The sequence below is a fragment of the Triturus cristatus genome, chromosome 4_1 (assembly GCF_964204655.1).
Source record: "Triturus cristatus chromosome 4_1, aTriCri1.1, whole genome shotgun sequence".
Lineage (NCBI taxonomy): Eukaryota > Metazoa > Chordata > Amphibia > Caudata > Salamandridae > Triturus > Triturus cristatus.
In genome coordinates, this window is record NC_140585.1 from 712080987 (window position 1) to 712100431 (window position 19445).

The window sequence follows — 19445 nt, forward strand, 5'->3', positions numbered from 1 at the left end:
AATAGTTTATTCTTGCAGAATTTATTAGCTTTCCCTTCTGATTGCGATGACCTGCGAGCCAGAAATTAGAAGAGCTATAACACAATGGAATCTGCTTCAGTAGCACCCCTACTTAAGCTGGTATCAAGGGTGGCTTACTACACCTTTGTCCCTGGTTAATTTTTAATGTACACATCTTGCACACAGCCAGAGGTTTCTGGCTGGTGGGGATGCATCAAAGCCAGGCAGAATCAACCTTCCTGGATAGGATGAGTATGATACACCTGTCTGATAACCTGTGCTCACCCTTGGGTAGCTTGGCACAGAGCAGTCAGGCTTATCCTCAGGGTCAAAGTGTAAAATATTGGCACAGCCCCCACCCTCGCAACTCATTGTGTGCTCTACAAAAGGACTCCACACCATGTATATAAAACACTGGTCTTTGTATTACATACACATTGAAATCAAAACAACATGCACCTTGGATATATACTTTACAGTTATATGCAGTTGTCAAAGTCTTCGAATAGCAGCCGAATTGCATAAACATACATGAACTAGTCATAGGTATTCAATTGCTCTGCTATCCCCTCAGCCTCGTAAGCAACAAAAACCCAAGTGCATTCTTCCCCGAGATGTTCATGATCCAAGCAATCCCTCCCACTTCAAAAGTGACAGAAACATACATACAGGCTGTTCAGAGGTATTTCACTTTCCGGCTAACACATTAGCAGACACCACATGCTCCCAATACTGCGTACCCCGTACTGTTGTAATGGTGAAGAAATCACAGGCTCTGACTTCACCTTGTGACCCTGCCTACACAAGCCAACGTCACACGTTGCACCTGCTGGCGATATTTTGATTAGATTGACAGGATCACCTAAAGCAGAAGAAAACAGTTACGTGTTCTCGCCCATCCAGATTAGGTCCTCAGTCACCCAGCGGCACCTCCAATAGATAAGACAGTGACATCGGAAACTGACATGCTTCCAATTTGGAGAACTGTTTCCCCTCTGGCAGAGATGCGAGCTGCAGTTGCTCCAAGCAGCCAGCGGTGGGTGCACACAAGGCACAATGAGACCCCTCGGGTCCACTCACGGTATTGTCACAATAGAGTTCCTTACGGTCCGGGTCCGGGGAGAGGAAGCCAGCAACCTCGGGCTGAAGCCTTGATGTCAGGCACTGTCTTCCTCCCGATCTGGAGGTCGAAGACAGTCTAGGCTGCCAGCTTGGAACCCGCAGACTAGGCAAACTTCCCCTGACACCCCTCACTACAGAGTGCGAGCTAGCACATGTTTCCAGTTGTAAGCTTGGGTCCCTCGAACTGAGCAGACTTTACCTGCACTCTTCGAACTCCTCACACTACTGCACCCTCAGGTGAGCGGCTGATCGTTACGAGCACATGCCTCGGCACACTGTGATTACTGTACACTTCAGGACGGTCCTTGTCCCAACCCATGATCACTTCCACCCATTTCCGCCTCACCCTGTGGGGTCGTTATGATCTCGTGGAAAACGGGAGATCCTCTCTGTCCCTGGAAACTCATGGACAAGAGGCCAACCAACTGGCCTGTGGAGAGTGATTATGGACCCGGGCTATGACAGTTGGCAATTAGCTGCAGGCCAGCAAAATCCAGGCAAAATCCACAAAGTGATAGTACCTTTTCCATAGCATAACAAGACTGTGGTTAATCAAGTTCCTCCTGCCACAATCGTTCTTCATGTCGATGTCCCAGCGTCAAACCAGTGTAGTATGGTTGCAATCCCCAGTGCGTCTCTAACTCCCTGAGGTCAGAACCCCTGTAGTTATATCTGCAATGGCCTTTGAAGACGAGGTAAGTTCAGAAGGCCGCCTTTTAAATGCATGGGCCCTCTCAAAAATGTGTCCTGTGCGCCATCCTACCCTAGAGGCTTGATCAATATCTTTAGTGAGATGACGGCCCTCCCCCTTGCCAATTCCACCCCCTCGTAACCATACCAGGAAGGCCCATCAGAGTCAGAATTCTGCAGTTTACCCGAGCACCTAGTTTATGGCTTTCTTATCAGGAATGCACAAATGTAGCTGTCCCCCCAGCACCCAGATATAGATTGTAGACAGGTGGACAGGCACACAGTGCCATGAGCACAGAAGTGCTCACCTTCCCAAAGTGGTATTTCCACCATAGTAATGTTGAATCCACTCACACCACCGTAGATGAATTGCCATTACTAACTCATCAGTATCGAACACTATACTGCCACTCTTCTGCCCGTAGTAAATACAGCTCAATAACCTTTCCACAGATCACCCATGCCAATCCAATGCGAGAATCAGGCCCTACCATAGTGAACACCGTCCCGTGCCATTCAGCACCAGTGCATGTAGCGCTCACGTGCATGTGCCCTACCTCTTCCTGTCACCGCACCCTAGCCCCAGGGAGTACTCCGATATGGCGAGAGGTAATGCCAAACAGAGTAACAGTAACTTGCCCACACAGGCCCTGTCAGGGCAAACATTTGGCACTTTTGAAGGGCTACTTCTGTGTGTGCAACAACCAGTGCTGCAGGCCCATGGTGGAGCATTTGAGTTGCATGCTCTAGGTATATGTCCTACCCTTTGACAAGCGACTTACAGCTAACTCACTTAGTCAATCATGTATACACTAATCACCAGCATGTATATGACAAGCACTTCACTTTGGCACTGAATGGCAGTGTCAAAAGCCCTCAAAGTCCAAAGGCTAGCACATAGATCAGCGGAAAGCCGGGAGGGACACAAGCAAAAAGTCAAGGGAAAATACGCTAGAAAGGGCGACTTCCAACACATAGTAACCACATTTTGTTTCTGCATAAAACAGCCCTGATAAAGTAGAAATGTGTACATGTCTCTATAAATTGTGTATTTTTTATTAATTATAGTATACGTACTTCTGCAGAGGGAGTAGGAGTTACAGGAGACCTCACTGTCACTATCGGACCGTAAAACATTCCCAAAGGGCAGATATATATAGATGATTGCTTCTCCTAATGGAATTAATGTTTATCTGTCAAATATATGTCCCTAATATTGATGATATATCCTTTCCCTCCAGCCTGGGTGAACTGAAGGCTTCGCATGCAAAAGCATTTATATGGGCTGGAGAATTCAGCTGTGTAATTTACTGCACAATCAATAACCTACATATGTCTAACACCAAGAATAGGGCTATTTATACCTTGTGGCTATAGGACGTTTGGACACACAGGTCGGAAAGATACTCCTTTTATTCCACAGTGCATGGATTGACTGGAGAACCTCACTCTCACTGGACCTATATATAATATAATTCAGATACATAGGAGCAGAGTAATGTACTGTCAGACCCCTCACCATTACCACTTAGTATGACTGTGGCACGAAACTCTTTAGGGAATGAATGTGAAGTCCTCATCCAAAGACGTTTAAAGATGCGATGTTCAGATCTGGACAAGGACCTTAAGTGGTATTTTGATCTGAATGAGGGTAAGTCTTCATGAGAGGGACAGGGTGGACTGGCTTGAAAGTTTTCATTAAGGCTATGCACTTGACACAACAGCGATAGAGGGAGAGCATTAGAAAGAATTATTGCGATCTGTGAGGAGATGGCACATTTAGAGAAAGGACTGTGGAACCATAGACCCATCTAGGGTCGACTTGTCCGGGAGGAATTGAAGCTTATGCTAATAATTGTACCGCAAATCTTAGAAATAGAAATGGCAACACAATAGGAAAGTTGATCGCATGGATACTAAAGAAGGCGTGCCCCCAAGAACATGACATTATATATGAATAATAAAGCTAAAATGATGTACACACTTTGGAAGAAATCAATGGGATAGTTTCTGTCCCTTCAATTACTTTCGCATGCAATAGAGTCACATCTATCAAGATGACATGGATAATGTTGCATTGATTATCGGTGACGGTTTTGAGTAAAAAAAGAATTGGTTGCAGCCATGAGGGGTCTCAATAGGGTAATCGCCCTGAGAAGACAGACTGGCTGTGCAGTTTTGCCCAGCTTTTAAAATATACCTGGCTCGTAAGGAGCCCATAGAGACATAAAGAGAGCGCATAGGAGCTGCGATTGGGTACCCCGATTACAGAGAATACTTTAGCATTGGCTGTTTAAAGGTATATAATACATGACTTTAGGTCTTGGATATATTGGATTTGAGAGTATTGTACACACAATCACTGATATGTATGAAAACCAACACAAGAGCATATGAGACTTGGACTCTAGAGAGCGGCAACTGCCAGGGTTGCCTGCTGTCCGCACTGCTTTTCATCCCAGCAATAGATCAGCTACCATGCACATTATATCACTCTCCAATGGGCAGGGCTGTAAGAGTGGGCATCATAAGGCACAGTCAGCCTTTGCTGATGGCATTCTTGTATGTGTCAGAGTGGACAGCCTACTCTTTATACTAGATCTGTTCAGAAACTGTGAGTGAGTGCCAAAGGTCAAACAGGACAAGTCAATATTGTTCAAACTGCACTCTACGTTCTCAGTTGAGGACAAACCTTTCTCTGTTTTACCACTTGGGTAGGAGATGGTGGGTTTTTGGTCTCTAGGTGTACAAGTCCAGCAGCAGGACAGAAAAGGTATGATCTTAATCTGGCGACTAAAGTTGCCAGCCTGCTGAAATGGTGACAAATCTTTTGTCTTTTGCGCGACTAGCACCAGTGAAAGGGAGCCCCTCACCTTCACCTTCTTCTGAAATGTCCGAGTGCCTGTAACGAAATAGTGTATTAAATGTGGTGGGAAGAAGAACAGGATGAAAATAGCCACACTGAAACTCCCACGCAATGTGGGTGGCCTACAGTTGCCTGACAGGAAGATCTATTAGCCTAGCCATACTCAGACTGAAGCAAACAAGTTAACTGTGGCGGCATATGACAGTCATTGGCCTGCTGGCCCCCATGTAGGGATTGGTGAATTTTCAGAAGACAGCAAAGTACATGGATAGGTAATGTTGGAAACTAGGACGCTGAGGGGACATGGGTGGCCTGCTCATAGACAGTTCCTTCATATTCTTCATTGAAACTCAGACTGCCTTTAACATTGCGCAAAGACAGGTCACACACTATACTAAAGTCCTAAAAGTTACAGAAGACACTTGGCCTACAATTCCTACCACCTATGCTCGGCACGCTATCCCCATTGTTATACTCAACTGTGAAGAACTTTGTTGTATTATAGAAGCGACCTACAGAAAAAGAAAACTTTACCGTTAAGTGAGGGAGTTTGTCTGTAGTGAACATCAAGCAGTGCCAGTTCTGATATGATGTAATTTAGGTATTGCAAAGTGCGCCTAGATATACTACACAAAGCTTACCTGAGCAACACCAGCATGTGCCTCAAATGCAATGCCCTGGAGCCTTTCTCCATTTATAAACCATGCTTATTTCTCAAGTTTTGACAGTCAACATGGGAACAGTATCCCAAGTATATGAGAGCTCTGGCCCAGCACACATCTAAGTCATACTTGCTGGGGACTGCCTGTGATAAATAAGTGAAACGATAAGTGCAGGTACCTCACATCTGTCTTCCAAGGCCACTGCCTCCTTCCACGACAGGTGTTATCTGTTTCCACCACTGATGCAGGGTTCAGGGGGTTCCCCCTGAAATATTTAAAACAATAGGGTCAATAGAGCATTCGGCAGAATAGTTTCAATTATATTTTTTTTAAATCCATGAGCTTTACATTTTCTACTGCTTTTATCGTCTGTTTGGTGAGTGAGACAAGTGCTGGGGTGGGACAACCACTGATGTGTGAAAACCAAGGATGTTTTAAAACCAAGGATTTTTAATAGAATACATATCAAAATTTAAATGTATCACAAATTGGAAAATGCGACACTTATGAGTGAAGAACCAACGTAGGGATAACAGAAAAGCATAGTAGTGAATCCCTCACAGGTACCACTATTTTATTCACTGATGAGTAGAAAACGAAAATGTGTGATATTTGGGTCAGGAAATTAATGTGTTGTTTCCATTTCGATAACCTCAAAACGGTGCACCTTTCAGGGTATAAAGGTCACCTAAAGAAAAGGCAAACCTATGACGCCTTATAAATATTGGATGAATTAAACACACATCTCAAGGCATTATATTTGAAACAGATAGCGCTTCATTTGACCTTTATTTTGGATTTTCATAGGCCAGCTGACCCCAAGGAGTTACAGATATGGAATGTGGATTCTAATCCCAGATCACCACGAGACCGTCAATGTTTGATCTTGAACAAATCAATTCACAGCCAAAACTGGAGACGCCTGCAACAACCAAACAAGCATTTGCAATGCAATAGGTCTCGCGTTTACGCGAGTTTGAGCTAATGACATTGCAAATAACAATGCCTTTTATTTTAAAAGGCATTGTCATTTACAATGCAAATAGCGTAAACTTGTGTAAATGCGAGACCTATTGCATTGCAAATGCTTGTTATTTACTGCTCCAAAATAGGCTTCTGACATCTTTGAATGGTAAATAAAAAAACAATGACTACACCCTGCCATATGCATGTATGTGTGGTCAGATATACGTTTTCAGACATCATGCCGGGCAGCCGTACTGTGCTGACCTATACATGTGCAGTGCATGCCTGATCATGCAAGTGCTTGTACGTCATTGCACTTTTTTTTTGCCAATGTTCGGCATTGGCAAACATTATTATTTTTTTTCGCAGATGTGGAACAGCATTGACAAATGCGTTAGCAAAGTCAATAGGTGTCCATTGCTTTTATAAGCATGACTGATTGGCTTTGCCAATGCTTGTTGTGGTTTTCGGTAGCTGCCTTTATGTGCTTTGATACACCGAAGGGAGAGGGCATAGCCCGCGTGGCAGCAGTGAGGGCTGCAGGTGGGCCTGGTGAGCTCGTGCAGGAGGGTTTAAGGGTAAGTGCAGTGGCAAAAGGTGCTTGGGCTATTAACATCGGTTAGAACCTTGCAGGCGACAGAGCACACATTGCCAAGGGGAAGAGTAGGCAGAGTATTTCCACACCATGATCTTGCGCCCGAGGTGAGAAGTGTTTTTCACTCTGTGAAAGCCTGCGCTACGCAAAGTAGCAGGCTGGGGAAGGGTGAGAAACAAAAATTCAAGGCATGGTAGTAACATAGCGAGTTGCAAGTGTCTTGGGGCTCACCATTTCAACAATGGGAACTTCAAGAAACAAGCATTGGCCGCGCGGCCGTGAAATTAACGCCGCGCGGCCATGGAAGAGAAAGTGAGCCATACGGTAATATGGAAGGGGGGGGTGGCGGAGAGTGCTAAAGCAACACAGGGAAGGCTGGCATATGGTGATCACTTTCGCGGCAGCTTTGATGTTCTCAGTGGCCGCGCGGCTCACTGAGAACATCAAAGCGGCCGCGAAAGTGATCAGCAGGCTGACAAATGGTGCGCGCGCCCGGCGCACATGCACTGTAGTTGGCGGCCTGAAAAGCACTAGTTTGCACTTCTAAATCCCGCTTTCTAAAGCTCTCGCCAGAGCAGCGCTAAAGCGCTGGCTCAGGCGAGACCTTAAAACGAACTTAGGCTCCATATAAAAACATCCCAGATGATCCTATTCAACCCCTAAGGGTCGTGCAGTGATTAATTTGGCCGTGTTTATGGTACGCAAGTGTGACCACTTGCTCGCAAATCCTTATACTAGTGCATTCTTTGAGGCATCTGCTGCAGTGCCCTGGTGTGATCTCTAAGTCCCAGGGAATAGCTCTGCTAAATAAGTAGCAGTTGACTGGATAATAATAAGACCTGTTGCCACCATTTTATGGGGACTTTTATCAATATTTGCTATAGTAAAGATCTGCTGTCGCTGTTAAAAGTGACAATAGTGCGGGCATGGCTGTCAAGTGTCCCCATGCCAAGTATGACACCATCAGGCAGTCCATTTTATAAAACATCGCATTCAAAGGTATCAAAAAAGACAACAGGCCAACCGATGCTGGATAAAAAGCCAAGACTGGGTAAATAGTCAGTCACACATGACCTACTTGGCAGCTATGTGTGGATCGGTGTAAGAGGGATGCAAATACAAGGAAGGGTGGGAATGAGGGCACATGGTGCAGGATCCCTGCTGTTAGCTGAAGCTAGTCCACGCTGTTTTGGATGAAGTAAAAGGTAAACATTGCAAGAGCAGAGTAGAGGGGCCGTTGTGCGGCTGAATGTGGTCGCAGCAGCATTAGGGCAGAAGCACCCGGACACGTAGAGCACGGAAAAATAAGAGGCTACAAGTGTGGCTGCCACTGCTCAGTCTTTTCTCTTGCAAGAGGCTTCATTGCTGGAAGGGTGCCCTAGTGAGTGCAAGGACCGGCACTCAGTATGACCTAGCAGTTACGAATTGGCGTAGAAGTACAGCGGTGGGAGTAGTACTAAGAGTAGGCAGGAGATGGGAGGTGCTTCAGTACTGGAGGCCACCCTCAACGTGGGTACTGGCCTGTGCTCACCGGCGTGCATTACAAGTCCAGTACTGGACTACCTTCTGACCTTGGGACATTGGCCTTGGCCATCAGCCCCCACCAGGTAGTCAGTTAGTTAGTCAATGCAGTGGCACTCAGGCACTGTGGATGTTTAGTAAGAAAAAACAGTCAGGCCATGGTGCACTTGCTTCACTTGACTTTGCCGCAGTCGGCCCAGTGGCCTGAATCACTGGCATGGCAGGCGGCAGACTTTGCAAACTCGCTGCCACCTTCGGTGAACAGACAACAACAACATGCGATGGGGGTCCTGGCACACGTGCATAGCCTGTTGTCCAGTGATGTGATTCTATGCCGGGTGCTGGGCAGACCCAGAAAGGACAACATTGATAGACTCAATGAGACTTCTGAGTTTTTCTTTCTCAGCAGGGCTGCTGCCTGCTGGAGGTCCTGGAGAGTCCTAAGTGCCGGGGGAGCACAAACTAAATATTGGGCATTACTACCTTCAAGATGAAAAGCAAAATGTGTATGAGGTTTGCATAACTTGCACTGCTAGTGAACAAGAGAACAATTGTAATGTCAGGGTTAAGGTAGGATCTTCAGCTAATGATGGCTGGATAAAGGGACATTGTGGATTGGGTGTCATATGAATAGGTGTATTTGAAGATGATGCAGAAAGTTGATTAGCAGGGGATTTGGTTTACTGGCAATCATGTGCACATGACCTATTATTTTCAGCTTGGATCAGCTGCCTCCTATTCACCTATTGTTAGGGTAACTATACAGAAAAATGACACTATTCTATTCTTGAGATTTATATTCTATTCTTGGGATTTATATAGAGCATGTCTACCCAACGGGCCTGCCAGTGCTGGTAAACCTCATCTCTTGGTGTTAGTTGCCTGTTGAATGCTAGAATAGATAGGTTATGAGTTGCTTCCTGAAGCTAACTTTGGAGCTGTCTAGCCTGGTGTGCACAGGAACCACGTTCCATACTTTGGAGGCTAGAAATGTTAAGGAAATTCCCTAAACTCTTACTTTCTTGACCTTAGGGACAAGAAGTCGTTTTTGGCCTTCCTATCAAGTTCCGAGCAAGTTACACTTCGGCGCTTAGCGGGTTACAAGACGTTGGATGAGCTGGGTGTCTTTTTTTGGACCAGACAGAGAGTTTTAAATTGTTTCCTCTTTCAGATTGGTAGCCAATGAAGCGTTGCCAGAGCGGGGACCGCTGATGTTAATTTGGGATGTTGGAAAGTATACATGCTGCTGCATTCTGTACCACTTGCAGCCGGTTGGTTACGTATTCGGGACTGCCTAGGTAAAGGGAATTACCATAATCAAAATGTGAATTAATTAGATCCTGATCTACCACCCTATGTGTAGGTGCTGGGAGCCAACTTAGGGCCCTATTAAGAGTCTGGCGGTCCAAGGATTGCCAGACTTGTGGTGGCGCAGCGGTGGCAGATCCAGCCACCATCACACTGGTGGTCCAACTGCCCGATTACGAATCGGGAAGTCGGGCTGCCCTGGAACCTCCAGCTCCACCAGGGAACCTCCATTCCTGGCGTAGGAGCAGCGGTCAGAGGCCCCAATATGCTTGGTGGGACTGCCACGGTCCCGCAAAGCATATTACGAGTTTCCTCTCTGCCAGGCTTTTCATGGTGGTTCCACCGCCATGAAAAGAGTGGCAGAGATGAAACAAAGAGGGCCCTACAGGACCCTCTGTGCCTCAAACATATGTGGATGCACACAGGGGGGCATAACATGTGCCCCCCTGTGTGCATGCACATAAGTTCCTGCATCGCATGGACTTGCGAGTCTATTTCGTGCAGGAACTTTGTAGTGCGGTCCCGTTGCAGTGCCTTTTATAATGGCACCGCTGCCTTTAAAAGAGGTACCGCCATGACTGTGAAAAAGTCGTGATCTGGCAGGCGGGCGGTGCGAGCTTTGGCGGAGCGGTGGCAGCGGGGTTTGCACCGCTCCGCCAAAAACTCGTAATTTGGCCCTTAGTATTTTTCTTAGCGTGCAAAGAAATCCAAAGCAGCAAGCCGCTAACTTCTTGGCCTTGACTTCCATGGACAGTCTTTTGTCTATCCAGAACTCTAGGCTCTTTACTGCCGGGGCGGGGCGGGAGTATGGAGGGGCCCTAAGTTGGCCAGCCAGGTGAGTTCTCTCCTAAGGGTGGGCTAGTTTCCTACAACCAGGACCTTAGTTTTATTTCTGTTCAATTTTAAACAGCTATCCGACATCCAGTTGGTGACATGTTCAAGACATGCATTTATCTAATGGGAGGTGTACTTGTTGGTAGACAATGAGATGACAAGTTGTGTGTCATCTGAATAGGATGCAGGTGCGAACCCATGGCTCTGTACTGTTTGACTTTGGACGCACATAAAGGTAAAAAAGGGTCAGACTTAGCAATGATGCCAGGGTATTGTAAACTTTAAAGCATAGGTTGCGGAGCTTGAGGAATCTTGGACTTGGAAATTTCTCTGTTCTCGATCTTCTACTATCACTTAGGCATAGAACAAAAATGTAACATCCTTCAGTCATGCAATTATTATCAGAATATATTAACTTGTGTCAAAAGACATGCATTTCTGTGTCCCATCTGCACATATTCCTGGCCTTTCCATGCTTCCTTTTGTGGAAACCCGAGTGTCTTGTCTAAATATTTAACCTGGTGTTCTCTCTAGTTGTGTAACACATCGTTATCAAAAGAAACTATAGACCACTGCTTTATTGTGTGATGTCCATGGTTGATTCTCTGCTTGAACGACTAAGTTAAACTATTAATAAAGGATAAGTTAAACAAGCATTGGCATAGCCAATAAGTCTCGCCTTTGGGACCTTATAAGTGTTTAGCCATGCAACAGTTCATGTTGTTGCAGTAAGGATATTGTGCTGCATAACTAAATACTTATAAGGTCCCAAAGGCGAGACCTATTGGCTATGCTAATGCTTGTATTTCTGGGTGTGATCTGGGGACTCCAGATGTGCATAGGGGGTATCTGGGATGTCTGGCTTGCAGGGTGCCCAGCATGGTGTTAAGTGAGTGAATTGACTGGGGCTAGTGGGTGGTGTAAGCGTCCTTCCTGCACTGCGTTGGGTCGATGTGTAAAGTCTGTGTAACATGTCCTCTTGTTGCTGGGTGTGGGTGCATGATGTCACATGAGACACAGTGTAGGACGTGTGTGAAGAAACATGATGTGACTGTGGAGGAGGGAGGGGGAGAGGCAGCAAACAGTGGAAGAGGCGGAGTAATTCAAGGGAGCGAGGGATGGGGAAAAGAAACAACAAGGGAGAAAGGAAATGAAAAGGTGGCATGGAGTGGCAAGAGAGTGGAGGGGCTGTGCGGGGGACAGGGGGGAGCGGGCAGCTCAAGAGACAGTCGAGCGAAAAGAAAGACCGATCGAAAGGTGAACAGAGAGAAGTGAAGGGAAGTAGTACCCGAGAGAGGGAAGAGAAAGAAGAACATGAAATTAAGCACTGCCGCAGAGAGAGAAAAGGAGCGGAGGGAGAAACTAGGCAACAAGCAGAGAGCTCGACAGAAAAGTGAGGAGAGAACCTACTCAACAGAGAGACAAGTTGAACACACCCATTGTGATCGTGGTGCAGTGCACACTCACTGCACGCTGAAAAGCTCGCAGCAGCGGGCGTTGTACACTTACCTCAGTCGTAGAAAGCACTGTGTCTTTGTCGAGGCTTAGGACTGCGTCCGTGACTATCTTGTCATAGAGCAGGAAATGACTGCTCATGAAAGGTAGGCAGTTGTTAATATTTTTGTTAAAAGGTCAGTGCATACGCGGGTACAGCAGAGCTAATCTTAGTACGGGTTAAAGGTCAAGGGAGGCACGAAGAGGGGGCTGCACAGCAGACCTTTGTGAAACTAGAAGCCAGAAGCAGCAGTACTAGTTTGCCTAGAATTACTGTCGTCCCACAGCTACAGGCATTGCTGCGGGGAGGGCAGGGCGGGTCGGGGGTGCTGGACTCACCACGCTGCCAATCTGTGGCTTAGGCTACTTGGGATCCTCCACGGCAAAGATAGTGTACTCAGAGAGGAAAGCGGGCTCTGCCATCATTCCGGCCAGCAGTTGTGGCATTCGAGGCAGTAGCAGGGAGACGGAAATAAAACAGTAATGAGGGGAGACAAGCACGGCGCTGTCAAAATAGAACTACCCAAGTCCAGCAGAAAGCAGTACACAGCAGACCAACCCGAAACAACGCTTACGTGTCACATTCTAAATGTGCTAGAGGGAAAAAAGCAGGCAAGAAACATGAACGCATAAAATCATTTACAACATATTTTTAAGATCCTCCGATCACTATGCAAGACACTGGAATTTTAGGTAAAGGTCTAGCAGCTACAGCCGAACAGGCCTGTCGAGCATGTGTTTAAAGCGTTTGTTTATACTCGCGTTGGCGTATGACTAGCAGCAATTGAGTGGAGGGAGGAGGGGCGTGGCCGAGGAGAGCGTCGCAAAAGTAATTGTGAGAGAGAGGGGGAGCAGGAGGTGAGCCCGCGAGCGGTGTGCGCGCGCTGGGGAGATCAGTCTGCTCTTTTTCGAAGCACATACTCGTGCTTGTGGCACACCCCTGCTCACTCCCGCAAGGTGTATGCTGTCACAAGCACGAGTATGTGCTATGAAAAAGAGCAGAACGACGGCTAAAGGTCCTCCTAAGCAGAGCATGCATGCTGTGTAGGCGAGACCTAAAAAGAAATCAAAGCCTCTATCCTACACCGTAGTGAAACTTGCCCATCTTTTACATTTGGCAAGTGACACCAGGTTGAAATGATCTAGCTTCTCCTTAGATGTTGCGGGTTAGGTGTTAGTCCTGCCACAGCTGGGATGCTCGCCAGAAAGGCGTTTCTAGGAGTGGTCTATTTAGGACTGCGTCCGCATCGGAGTACAATGCATCTGAATAGTTTGATTTTTTTCCATAATACTCATCCCATGTATGTATGAGAAGGTAAACTTACAGAAAAAAGCTTGTTCTTTCAAATACCATTTACCCATCGATCTATCAATAACCTGTATTAAATTGACAATTGAGAAAGTTTATTTTTGGAAATGACATGAATGTAAAGTTTAATTTCAATATTGGATGGGGTGATGTTTCCTGTACAGGGTTATAGCTATTGTCTGATGTTTCTCAATTTTGTAGCATTTGTTTGAAAACACATCGCTATCATTCCAATTTTGTTGGTCATACTTTTATTTTTCTTGTAATATATGTAAATATTCTGCATCTGTTTTGCCCTGGTAAAAGGAATTTGCATCTTGTCGAAAAAAGAGCAAACTAATGAATGCCTGTGTTACTAAAAAAAAAATATTCCTTAATGTTCCTTATTTCAAGCTTGAGTTGAAGTTTTCACAGTGTGTCCACTTTGTTCTAAAGTACAGTGGCAGGGAGGCTTGTTTAAACATTTTCTTTTTCTTTTTAGGGACTGCATGAAGGTTGGAGAGGTGGATGGTAAAAAGATTGGTTGCACCGTTAGCCTTCTGGTTTGTATACTCTCTTTCTTCTCCTGTATTCACATTGTTCATTTTTATAATTTAAATCAATTAGAACAGAATACATTTTCACCTGAACATATAATTTGGTTTATTTGGTATAGACTTTTAGATGAAATCCTTGTGCAGGAGTTTAGTGGCCAGATAATAAGGTTACATTATAGACAATTGGAATCAAGAAGACAATAGTATGATTGAAAAATTAACTAAAATGTTTTGAATTCCTGAACCAGCAGATTGGAGCAAAGGTTGGTGCTATGTGGGAGAGGCTACCACAGCCTCATATCTCGAACAGAATGCTTCTATAGGATTTTAAGAATTGTATTTGCATTTATATAGCGCTTACTACTCCTGACGAGGCATCAAAGCATTTTTTCAGTGAGTAGCATGCTACTCTGGAACCCAAAGAGGATTAGTGGTGAATTAGTATAGAGAGATATGAAACTAATTTGAGCAGTGGACATGAGAGTTTTTTATTTGGACTGAAAAAGATAAGTGGAGTGATAGAGGAGCTAAGGGTTTGTTTTTGTATAACGCTTGCTACCCCTGATGAGATGTCGACGCACTTTTTGGCGGGTAGCACGCTGCTTCGGAACTCAAACCGGATTAGTGAGGAATTAGTATAGGGAAATATGAAATTAATTTAGGTGGTGGAAATTTTAGTCTGTTGGATTGAAAAGGATAGTGGAGGAATAGAAGATGGAAGGGCCTAGAAAGTGTTTTTTTCTAGACCTCATAGCAGTAGGAGGAGGTTTGGGATGAGTAAAGGGGAGGTGGAGGGGGGAGAGTCAGAGGGAAGGGTTTAGAAAGGGGTATTATGTGGATCATAGTAGTAGAATGGGGTTTGGGATGAGTCATAGAGTGGAGGTAGAGGATATATTGAGAGAGGTGTAGGGTGAGATATAGAGTAGTACATTGGAAATGCTGAATTAAAAGTAAAGTATTAAATATAAAGATACATAGGTACATAGAAGGTATATATGTATAAGGAAGTAATATATGTATGTTTAAGTTGTATTCTATAAACTCAGGCTTTCAGTGTTGCCGCACTTTAAGTTAATTTATTTGTTTTTATTAAAATAAAGTGTGATTCAATAGTGAAGCAATTGTAGATAAATAGTTATGCTAATGATGTACTTGTTTATGCAGTAACCTATATACATGTTAAACATAGAATAATATAACCGGATGTATGACGTTACAACGCACACTTTTACAACGCATGCACTTACAACGCATTTTTTACAACGCATAATCCATTACAACGCATGACATTACAACGCAGGACACTACAACGCATTTTTAAAAAATACCTTTACAACGCATTACCATTACAACGCATACTACCTTTACAACGCATACCATTACAACGCATAATATTAAATTACATTTAAGGTAAGTATTAGATAGTATAGGGGTAAAAATTACTAATCTAACTCCAGGGGGTGCAACAGTAGGGTAAGTGTTGGATAGTGTAGGGGTAAAAATTACTATTCTAACTCCAGGGGGTGCAACAGTAGGGTAAGTGTTGGATAGTGTAGGGGTAAAAATTACTATTCTAACTCCAGGGGGTGCAACAGTAGGGTAAGTGTTGGATAGTGTAGGGGTAAAAATTACTATTCTAACTCCAGGGGGTGCAACAGTAGGGTAAGTGTTGGATAGTGTAGGGGTAAAAATTACTATTCTAACTCCAGGGGGTGCATCAGTAGGGTAAGTGTTGGATAGTGTAGGGGTAAAAATTACTATTCTAACTCCAGGGGGTGCATCAGTAGGGTAAGTGTTGGATAGTATAGGGGTAAAAATTACTATTCTAACTCCAGGGGGTGCATCAGTAGGGTAAGTGTTGGATAGTATAGGGGTAAAAATTACTATTCTAACTCCAGGGGGTGCATCAGTAGGGTAAGTGTTGGATAGTATAGGCGTAAAAAATACTATTCTAACTCCAGGGGGTGCATCAGTAGGGTAAGTGTTGGATAGTATAGGGGTAAAAATTACTATTCTAACTCCAGGGGGTGCAACAGTAGGGTAAGTGTTGGATAGTGTAGGGGTAAAAATTACTATTCTAACTCCAGGGGGTGCAACAGTAGGGTAAGTGTTGGATAGTGTAGGGGTAAAAATTACTATTCTAACTCCAGGGGGTGCAACAGTAGGGTAAGTGTTGGATAGTGTAGGGGTAAAAATTACTATTCTAACTCCAGGGGGTGCAACAGTAGGGTAAGTGTTGGATAGTTTAGGGGTAAAAATTACTATTCTAACTCCAGGGGGTGCATCAGTAGGGTAAGTGTTGGATAGTATAGTGTAATATTATGCGTTGTAATGGTATGCGTTGTAATGGTAGTATGCGTTGTAATGGAATGCGTTGTAAAGGTAGTTTTTAAAAATGCGTTGTAGTGTCATGCGTTGTAATGTCATGCGTTGTAATGGATTATGCGTTGTAAAAAATGCGTTGTAATGGTAGTGCGTTGTAAAAGTTGCGTTGTAAAGGTTGTTCCCCAATATAACCATAAGTAATATATATATATATTTATTAAGCAGAACTAACGAATACCTATATATTTATAAACATAATTACTATGCACATTTATGCAAAGCAATACACATATCTAGGTACACACATATAGTCCAAATTAATGCTTATATACACAGGTTATATTTATGTTTGAGTATGGTGGTTATGTGGGGAAGAGCCAACTCTTGAGTAGTCTTCTGAAGATAAGGCAGTTATTCGTGGATCATATGTTTGGGGGTAAAGAGTTCATAGTTTGTCTATTTGAACAGAGAAGGATGTCCCACCTATGTTTTTTTTCTTGTACGGTGGGATTTTGAGGTGAGGTGCCAATCTAGAGCGGAGGTTCCTTTGCTGAATGTATTTGGTGATTTTATTCCTGATGAAGAGCGGTCCTGTTCCATGTATCGCTTTGTGGGTGATACAATGCAGCTTGAATGTGGATCTTCTGGCAACCGGTAACCAATGTGTAGGGCCTTCAAGGCAGGGAAGATGTGGGCTTGTGGCTTTATATGTAAGAATAGTCTGGCAGCAGAGTTCTGAATCTGTTGTAGTTTTTCATAGTTATTAAAGATGATCTGTGGTAGAGGCTATTGGTGTAATAGAGTTTAGACAGAACAAGAGAGATAGTAGCCTGGACCTTGTGTGGAAATCCCAGGTGGGGGAAGATGCTGTGCAGAGCTTTTATAGTAACAAAGGTTGATCTTGCTAGTTTGTCCACTTGGGCATCCCCTGACAGCTTGGGGTCCATGGTAATTCTGAGGTTTCTTTCTTCCTTTGATACTTTAGGCTGTGTTCTCAGATCGTCAGTCTAGGTGGCAAGTGTGTCATGATTTTTCCTATCGCCGCATGTGAGTATTTCCTTTTTGGAAGCATACAGTTTGAGATGGCTCTATGTCATCCACTGATTCACGGCTCTGAGGCAACTGAAAATGTTTGATTTTCTGATGTCTTTGGGGCTTTCCAGTTTCAGGAGTATTTGTGTTTCACCTGCATAGTTATAAAATGCGAGGTGAAACTGATTGATCAGTGCTGGTAATGACTTTATGTAGATGTTGAAAAGCATGGGTAAGATGATGGAGCCTAGAGGGACCCCTCCTTTAATGAAGTATGGTTTGGATGAGAAGGGGGTGTATGGATGCCATTTGTTCTGTTTTGAAGGTAGGATGTGTCCAGTCAAGAGCAGTCCCCTCTAAGCTGCCTTCATAGAGTCTTTGTTTTAAAGTGTCATGGTCAACCGTGTCAAAGGCAGCTGAGAGGCCCAAGAGAAGTAGTGCAGCAACCCTATTCCGATCAACTGTGTTCTTAAGGTCATCCCATATTGCAATGAGTGCAGATTCGGTGCCTCTTCCGGGACAGAATCCTGTTTGGAAGTCTAAAAGTATGGAATTATCTTCAATGAATTGTGACATCTGGGAGAATGCTGCTCTTTTTATCAGTTTGCCCAAGGAAGATCCATTTGTAATCGGTCTGTAGTTGTTGGGGTTAAGTGAGTCCAGGTCTGTTTTCTTTAGTAATGGGCAAAAGTATGACTTTTTTTAGATCTTCTGGAAATATTCCTGTAGTTAAGGAATTGCTTATGATTCTTTTTTACTGGTGTGGCAGCAGAGGTAGTTAGAAGAATTTTCTTGAAGGTTTGTGGTGGACACGGGTCAGAAGGGCTGCCGGCCGACCTGCTTGCTTTGGCCAGGTTCATAAATTCATTGTATGATATTTTTGAGAAGGAATGCAAAGGCTGGGTGAGTCTACTCTTGGAGTGTTTCTTTTTGAAAAGGGTCGGTGCGCTGGTGTTTTTTCTTTGTTTTAAATAGGAGTCCAGGGTGCCTGCTTTGGTCGTGTAATGATTAGCCAGTTTGTCTGTGAAATCTAGAGTAATGGAATGAGCCTCTAATAGGCAATTTGGTTTACGAAATTCTGTGAGAATTTTATAGAATTCTTTATTTGCACATTTAGCTTTTTGAATTCTGTGTGAATAGTATTTTTCTTAGCTTTTTTCATTGCTGACTTGTATAAACTGTTAAGTTTCTGTAGGTGAAGTTTGCCTTGATTGTTGTTTGTTTTGAGCCAGTTACGTTGCACATTTCCAATTTTCTGTATTATCTCTTTTAGCTGTGTATTTCTCCAAAGGGCATGTTTTCTTTTGTTCTGTTCCATCGTTCTTAGTAGTATTAGGAAAGCAAAAGCTTCCTCTAGCCACTTAAATAGTTTTGAATGGAATTTATTGTGTCTAGATCTGTACTGGATGTTAGTTGTGTTTCAAATTTTTCAAAATTGAGTTTGTTCCATGGTCAAAGGTGGATGCATGTGAGGTGGTTTTAAGTAGTTGCTTTGTGTAGTTTTATGTTGGAAAGCAAGCAAATGGTGGTCTGACCATGTGACTGGAGTAATTGTTTGAAAGGTAACTAGTTCCGTATTTGCCAAAATGACATCTAGGATGTATCCAGTGATGTGTGTGGGTTTGTGGACAATCTGATATAGGTTCAGTGCATCTAGGCCAGTGATGATTGTTTTCGGGTGCGACCTATTGGGTTTGTGAAACCAAATATTTAGGTCACTAAGAATGCATATGTTGGAGTGTAGTGTTATAAGGTTTGATACTGTATCTAGAAGTCTGTCTGGGAATGTTGCATTGCTACGTGCTGGTCTGTAAAGGAGCAGGAGGTAATAGGAGAAAAGGTGTACGTTTGCATCAGCTTAAGAGGACCTCACAACCTTGTATGGAGACATACGCCGCTCTAGTGATACTTGATGTTTGTTTGAATACAACAGCTAGCCTCTTTTGACTAGATGATTTTGTGTGATAGTTTGATACCCTATAGGAACGGCTTTATACAACACTGGAGCCATGTCATCTCCCAACCATGGTTCAGTTATGAGGAGTAAGCCAGGTTGTGTTCCAGTGACACGGTCGTAGATGTGATACTTGTTTTTTTAGAGTGATTAAGCATTTATTAGTGGGCAGTTTAGAGCATATACTTTGGTTATGGTGTGACTTTGTTTTGTACAAAAGTGAGCAGTGTT

General features: G+C 44.0%; 1 protein-coding gene across 3 annotated transcripts in view; it reads left to right on the top strand.

The window, feature by feature from the left end:
• Positions 1–19445, top strand: part of DOCK4 (dedicator of cytokinesis 4) — a 1768257-nt gene that overhangs the window by 1429722 nt on the left and 319090 nt on the right. For all 3 annotated transcript variants that reach the window (XM_085653188.1, XM_085653189.1, XM_085653190.1), the window contains one exon: positions 13849–13909. In XM_085653188.1, coding sequence (XP_085509314.1) covers positions 13849–13909 — 61 coding nt within the window. The remainder of the gene's footprint in view (positions 1–13848; positions 13910–19445) is intronic.